The 7,306-nt window shown below is 56.3% G+C and overlaps 1 protein-coding gene across 5 annotated transcripts in view; it reads left to right on the top strand.

The window, feature by feature from the left end:
- The window catches only part of TRIO (trio Rho guanine nucleotide exchange factor), a 304,156-nt gene that overhangs the window by 283,076 nt on the left and 13,774 nt on the right, over window positions 1–7,306 (top strand). For all 5 annotated transcript variants that reach the window (XM_079791309.1, XM_079791308.1, XM_079791311.1 and 2 more), the window contains 6 exons: window positions 255–347; window positions 1,417–1,467; window positions 1,668–1,745; window positions 2,630–2,821; window positions 4,402–4,579; window positions 6,417–7,219. In XM_079791309.1, the coding sequence (XP_079647435.1) occupies window positions 255–347; window positions 1,417–1,467; window positions 1,668–1,745; window positions 2,630–2,821; window positions 4,402–4,579; window positions 6,417–7,219 (1,395 nt within the window). The remainder of the gene's footprint in view (window positions 1–254; window positions 348–1,416; window positions 1,468–1,667; window positions 1,746–2,629; window positions 2,822–4,401; window positions 4,580–6,416; window positions 7,220–7,306) is intronic.

Genomic DNA, 7,306 nt, shown 5'->3' with positions numbered 1-7,306 from the left:
AAAGAAGCAATTGAAAGGAAGTCTTTAAACAAGCATCAAAGCAAAGACTGTTTTGAAAAACAGCTCAAGAAGGTTAAAGTGTAAACTTTGAGGAATAGTATACACTAGTTGGTTTTTGTGTAGCGTGACCTCTTTTCTCGGTACTTTTATTCTGGTGTAGTGAGCATTTCTGACAAGTGCCAAGGACTAAAAAAATGCCCTTTAAAAAAAAAAAAAGGCCACACTTATCTTTTTTTTCTCCTTTAAAACCACAGGACTTAAAGCAGCGCCTTGGCCATAGGTTGCAACTCACAGATTTGTTAATCAAACCAGTGCAGAGAATTATGAAATACCAGCTGTTACTGAAGGTAAGGGCTCGCCAGGTGCTCGTTCTGGTGTCAGGAGTTTGGTGAAGCAAGACACGGTGAGGGGAGAAGGAGGGTCCGGCAGGTGAGGGAGAAGGAGGCAGGTGAGGGAGAAGGAGGGTCCCGGAGGGGAGGGAGAAGGAGGGTCTGGCAGGGAGGGAGAAGCAGGGTCCCGGAGGGGAGGGAGAAGGAGTGTCCGGGAGGGGAGGGAGAAGGAGGGTCTGGCAGGGGAGGGAGAAACAGGGTCCGGGAGGGGAGGGAGAAGGAGGGTCTGGCAGGGGAGGGAGAAGCAGGGTCCCGGAGGGGAGGGAGAAGGAGGGTCCCGGAGGGGAGGGAGAAGGAGGGTCCGGGAGGGGAGGGAGAAGGAGGGTCTGGCAGGGGAGGGAGAAACAGGGTCCGGGAGGGGAGGGAGAAGGAGGGTTCTGGAGGTGAGGGGGTTCTTTTCTATAAACAAAACATGAAGCAGTCTTGTTATTTCTGATTTTAAATATTTCAGAATAGGTTTTTTAAAATGGAATAAGACACCTTACGCTGTTTTCTCAATTTTTTCATTTATATCAAGTTCTGAATAAAAATGTAGATTGAAGTAAACTCCCTCCCCCCACAGACCTTTGAATACTAATGATTTTCCTTCCACTCTGTTGACCTTCCATATTTTCTCATCTTCTCTGAGCCTTGGATGAAATTAAATGCTTAATCCCTGCCTGTTCCTCGCTGTTGGCTCAGCAACAGCCCTTGATGGATTTAAATTCCTCGGCATCGTCGCCGTCTCCACGAGACATGTGACAATTCCATGTGCCGAGATTTCTTTCTTCTGTAAAAGTTGGAAACGGGGGTAAAGGGGCCGGAGCTGGGCTTGCACCGAAGCAGGAGCCCTACCTGCTCGGGCAGGGTTGGCCTGGCTCGGCTTGGCTGCAGCGTGAAGTCCACGTAAGGGACTTTTCCTGGTGCTACTGGGAGGGAAGCACGAGGAACAGAACTGGAGCGCTCACCCCGGAGCCTGGCCCGTCAGGACGATCCCAAGGCCAGCTGCCGCCCAGCACCTGCTCAGTCCTCTCCATTCCCCTTGCAGGACTTCCTCAAGTACTCCAAGAAAGCCAGCCTGGACACGTCAGAACTGGAGGTACTTACCCCCACCCCCCACCGCGGGGGCCTCCCAAGCAGCCGGTCCCTGGCAGGGTGGGTCTCGCCACCACCTGGGCCCTCTGCCCACCCCCCGGAGGGCTGGAGGGGGAGGACCTGGGCTCGGAGGTGTGGGCGGGGTTGGCACTGCAGCTTTTCCCTGGAAGTTGACAGCCATCTCTGCTGTGTCCCCACCCCCAGAGAGCCGTGGAGGTCATGTGCATCGTGCCGAAGCGGTGCAACGACATGATGAACGTCGGGCGGCTGCAGGGATTCGACGTAATGCACTGTCCTTCCTTACCCTGCCCCTCTGGCTTCCATCGCCTCCCATGTCGGCTTGTTTACCGCACGTGTGGGGGCTGGTCCTGTCGGCTTGGTTTCCTGTCTTCTCTCACTTCACTTCAGACTGATCGATATTTTCCTTCACTCCTTTTGGGAGCATTTGATTTGCTTTTGGGGACCTTCCTCTGCTCAGAGCCCAGCGCCTCGTGGCGGAAACAGGCAGGACTGCTCTGTGGCTGCTGCCTGGAGCGGAGTTTCCCTCCGGCAGGAGGGGGCAAGCAGAGGCGTTCCGTGCATCATCCAGAGCTTGGCCCCAGGGTCCCATCTTAGTCTGATAGACTTCCCTCGGCTCTGCCAGGCGACTCACATTCCATCTTACCTATTGGTATCCTCAGGGTAGTTCGGAACCAGCAGCTTTTTAAAATTTGTTGAGTAAGGAGAGGGATCGTTTTTCTGGCCTGCTGTTTGGCTCGAGATTTGGGCTTACAGTCCTTTTGCTGTGGGTCTCAGAAAGGCACATGCCGAACCTCCCAGGGAGCTCTGAAAGCACGCCGCGTGCGTCGCTCCCTGGCCCGGCCGCGGTGCCGAGGGTGCGGGGACCGCGCCTCGGTGACCTCTGTTCCTGGGAGCTGGACGCTTGAGAGCCACGTTCTGTGCCTGTAACTGAGCCAGGGGTTTATGCCGACGTTGGCAAGTTTATTTAAATAACTTTTCTCCTTGGGGCTAAGGATTCATGACAGTAAAAGAATTTTAAGCTCTGTAAAGGAATAGAAGAAATGGGTCGGATTTTGTGGGAGGGAATCTAGTGAAAACAGAGCTTCCTGCACCCTCACTTAGCTTGCAATGTCTTCTCCTCTTCCTTTGCCGTGTCCCCGTTTTAGGGTAAAATTGTCGCCCAGGGCAAGCTGCTCCTGCAGGACACGTTCTTGGTCACAGACCAGGACACAGGGCTCCTGCCTCGCTGCCGAGAGCGGCGGGTGTTCCTCTTCGAGCAGATCGTCATCTTCAGCGAGCCGCTGGACAAGAAGAAGGGCTTCTCCACGCCGGGCTTCCTGTTCAAGAACAGCATCAAGGTACGGTGTCGCGCTTCCTCACCCGCCCGCGCGTGCCCATCGCTCGACGGGCTGGCTCCTTCCGTGGCGAGTTCTGTGCTGCACCTGCTCTAGGAGCGTGTACAGCTTCCTTGAACTCCGAGGCAGACTTGGGATGTGGCTCTTTGACCAGAGCAGAGAGCTGACCCTGTGCCGGCTCTTTCCTGCCCTCAGCAAGTACTCAGTGCTCGGCTGGCCTGCAGGCACGGAGGAGCCGGGCAGCCTGTGCCCTGGGGCAGCTTGCTCCCTGATAGAAAAGAAAGACAAAAGAGCTGCTAATGGCCCTGAGTCCCATAAAGGGGGCAAACCAAGGAACCAAGGATGAGATAGAGAAAAGCAGAGGAGGAGGCCCGGGGTCCCAGCAGATGGGAGATACAGCCAGACACCACCCCCACCACACCCCCAGTTCTTTTTGCCTCTGCACTGTGGGGGTCCTGAGGTCAGAAGGCAGATATTCTTCCTTATGGTAGGGGCTGCTGCCCCAAACTGACAGGGTCCCTCTTGGGGACCGGGAACCTGTAGACCTTCTGAGGCCTCAGCACACAACTGGGACACCACACCCTCTTCCTCCAGCCCCCCAGGGAGGCGGCTGTTGGCCTCCAGCCCCCCTGTGTCCTTCCCTTCGGACTGGGGAAGGTCTTCTGTCCACGCAGCTGGGAGGCGTGAAGCTGGGCTGCAGGCCCTCTCCGCTCTCACACCCCTCCCGCCCCTCCCACCGCCTGAGGCCCCTGCATGGCCATCATTGTCCACCCACCCTCCACCTGCACCTCTCACCCTTTCCATAAGTCTCTTGGCAGAAAACCACTCCATCACCATAGAAATTCTCTTTCTATGCTAGTTTACATATTTTGCTTCAGGAAAATTGTTTTACACATTTACCTGCCATGTCACACATAACTTTATAGCGTGTGTTATATTGATCAACGTTTTCCAATGGTGTCATTTTCTTCCTGGGGAAGTGATAAACACTGGGTCATTGTATAGGAGTTTTGAAAACAGGTAATCCCAGGCCTACATTTCTGGTTCATTGTTCAAACTACTAGTTGAACTCCTGGTAGGCTACCAAAGTGTGGTTGTTTCCATTTTACTTTGCACCAGGCCAGTAAGAATAAATGTGTTTTTTGTTTTGTTTTGTTTTTCATTGTAAAATACACATAACATACACGTAGCCACGTTGAAGTATATAGCTCGGTGGCATTCAGCACATTCCCATGTTGTGCAGCCATCACCACCACACTCATTAAACACTAACTCCTGTTCCATCTCCCCCGACCCAGGCAGCTTCTCTCCTACTGTCTGTTCTGGATTTCACAACTCTAGGGACCTGGTCTAACAGAATCGTAGCGGTGTTCGTCTCTTTAAGACTGGCTTCTCTCACTGAGCACAGTGTCCTCCAGGTTCATCCGCGGGATGGCATGCGTCAGCACGGCCTTCTTTTTAAGGCTGACCAATGTTCCGTTGTGTGGATGGGCCACACCATGTTCATCCACATTCACCTGTGATGGGCACTTGGGTTGCTTCCACCTTTTGGCCATTGGGGATAACGGTTTAATCTTTCTCAGGTGAGTTGCCTCTGCCTGGAGGAGAGTGTGGAAAACGACCCCTGTAAATTTGCTCTGACGTCGAGGACGGGTGACGTGGTGGAGACCTTCGTTTTGCATTCATCCAGTCCAAGTGTCCGGCAGACGTGGATCCATGAAATCAACCAAATTTTAGAAAACCAGCGCAATTTTTTAAATGGTAATGTGTGCTCTATTTCTGGCATGTTTTCTTTCTCTAATGTGCATGCTCCTGTTTCTCTTCTCTCTCCTGCCACACAGGATGGTAATGACAGGACTGGTGTGGCCCTCGCTGTGGGTCAGACACTGTTCTCAGCACCGTCCATATATTGCTTCATTCCTTCTTCATAGCCACTCTGTGTGCCAAGGACTCCTATTCCCCTTTTACTGATGAGGAAACTGAGGCAGGGAGTGGAACAGTAATTTACCCAAAGTCCCCCAAATTGTTGGTGGCAGAATCAGGATTCCGAGCAGACTGCCCGGCTCTCAGGCACGTGCCTCTCGCTGCTGTTCTGTTCCCTCCTGTCCCACCTGGTCTCTCCACCATATGTGTACCAGAGCCCTGTCCTGGGATGGGAATGTGTGAGGGGAACTGAGGCAGCACGTGGAATTGGGGACGTTCTCCAGGGCAACTTTAAAAATTGTGTTCGATTCCATTGCACCTCTCTCCTCCGTTAAAAAACAAGACATGTTTTGCCTTTCCAGTTTCCATGACATGAGTGAGTGATTACAGGGGAGCAACTGTCCTTCCAGTGGAGATAAGCACTGACTATGTCCGTGACCTGAAGCGGCCTGCTTCTCTTTGTCTCTGCTTTTAATTCAGGGATCACGGAAGACCTTCAGGGACTCACAGCTGAATACTTAATGTCTTTTCTTTGTCTTTTCCTCCATGTTTATGGTCAGTGTCTGTGCCCCAGTCCGATAGGATGGTAATTTCTCTGTTGCCACCACCACACCACCTTCACACCTTGCATGACCTTCAAGAGCCAGGACACAGGCTCTCGGGGAGAAGTCAAGGGCGCGTGGCGCTTTGGGCCACATGGTAACCGGCTGCCTGGGTGTTAACTCCAAGCTCCTGCCCAGACTGTAGCCAGTCACCTTCTACGTTGCAGTTAGAATTGGATGTGTAGGGTCAGGGGTCGACGGCTCCTTGTGCGTGCAGGAAAGCGTTTCACTCGGTGACCTGAGCGAATGCATGGCCGACGCAGAGTTTGTGAAATGTCATTTGGCTCCAGAATGCTTCTCACACATGCCTGAGGCCTCCCAGCACGGAGGGGCCACATCTGTGGTGGTTGTACTTCTCAAAGGTTTTACAGTTTAAGAACGTGTGTTAGTGTCTGCTGCGTTTCCTGCCGATGATTGGGTAACAAACGAAGTCCTGTCGCTGGGAGAGGAGACAGCTTCCTGGCCCACAGGGGAGTGTGAGGAGCTCTTTTCCGTCCCTTGTCTCTCGTGTCCGATCGGCAGCACAGAGGTGTCCATTCCCGCCGCCTCCTGGTGACCAAGGGCCTCAGCTCCCAGCAGGTCCCAGGCGGCAGCTGGCCTACCCCGTCCCCCGCGGGAGCAGCTGGTGCTGTGGAGTCCCAGGCGCGGCTCCCCTGGTTTGCCTGGGATCCTCCGGCCAGCGACGCCTTTCCTCTTGGCAGGGAGGCCCAGGCTCTGCTTGCTGCTCCCGGGCAGTGGGTCCCCCGCACCCGGGTCCTCATTCACTCTGCCCTCCTGCACCTGGGCTCCTGCCCCAGGCACCATACCCGCCCCTCCTCCATCGGGTCCATTGACCTTGTTCATGGACAGCACTGAGACCTTTTCCTGTCCGGGGGCTGGGGGTTGGGGGGTGTCCTCTGCTGTTTCCAGATGGCCGGTGCTTGGAGGGCAGGACAGCCGTGACGATGACCCGCGGCTGGGGGTCAGCCCAACACTCCCTCTGGATTGCACCGTGTTCCTCCTCCTCTGCCCCACGACGGAACTCCTCTCAGTGCCCTACCTGATTCCTTTCTACTGTCTTGCATGTTTTGCAGCCTTGACATCACCAATCGAGTATCAGAGGAGCCACAGCGGGGGCAGCGGGGGCGGGGGCAGCGGGGGCGGGGCCCCCGGCAGCGGCGGTGGTGGCAGCAACCACAGCAGTGGCCTCCCCAGCTCGAGCAGAAGCAGGCCCTCCCGGATCCCCCAGCCCGTCCGACACCACTCCCCCGTGCTGGTCTCCTCTGCAGCCTCCAGCCAAGCAGAGGCAGACAAGATGTCAGGTATGTCCACTCCCGGCCCTTCACTGCCTCCTCCCAGCAGCAGCCTCAGCCTGGAGGCCGGCCCCAGCCAGCCCGGCAGGCTCCCCCACAGCGGCCCGGCCGAAGGTCCTGAGAGAGAAGCGGAGCAGATCCCCAAGATGAAGGTGATCGAGAGCCCCAGGAAGTCGGCCGGGAACGCCGCAGGGGCCAGCCAGGACGGAAATGCCAAGGAGGCCAAGGAGGCGCGGGCCCACCCGGAGGACGGCCGCTCGCGGAGCAGCCTGGGCTCCCTGCCCCTGGGAAAGCCCCGGCCCGGGGCCATCTCGCCGCTGAACTCGCCTCTCTCCACCGTGTTCCCTTCTCCGCTGGGCAAGGAGCCCTTCCCGCCCAGCAGCCCCCTGCAGAAGGGGGGCTCCTTCTGGAGCTCCATCCCTGCCTCCCCCGCCAGCCGGCCGGGCTCCTTCACCTTCCCGGGGGACAGTGACTCCCTCCAGCGGCAGGCGCACCGCCACTCGGCCCCCGGCAAAGACACGGACCGCATGAGCACGTGCTCCTCGGCCAGCGAGCAGTCCGTGCAGTCCACCCAGAGCAATGGGGTAAGAACGCCCGGCAGCCTCCGCCCGCCCGCCCCACTGCCTCTGTCCCGCCAGCTCTTCTAAACCTCGGCGCTGCCGCTCTCCGTA

The sequence above is a fragment of the Cnephaeus nilssonii genome (assembly GCF_951640355.1).
Source record: "Cnephaeus nilssonii genome assembly, chromosome: 2".
In the NCBI taxonomy this organism is placed as follows: domain Eukaryota; kingdom Metazoa; phylum Chordata; class Mammalia; order Chiroptera; family Vespertilionidae; genus Cnephaeus; species Cnephaeus nilssonii.
Note: the sequence above shows the minus strand (reverse complement) of the source record. Positions and strands in the feature narration are given on the sequence as shown.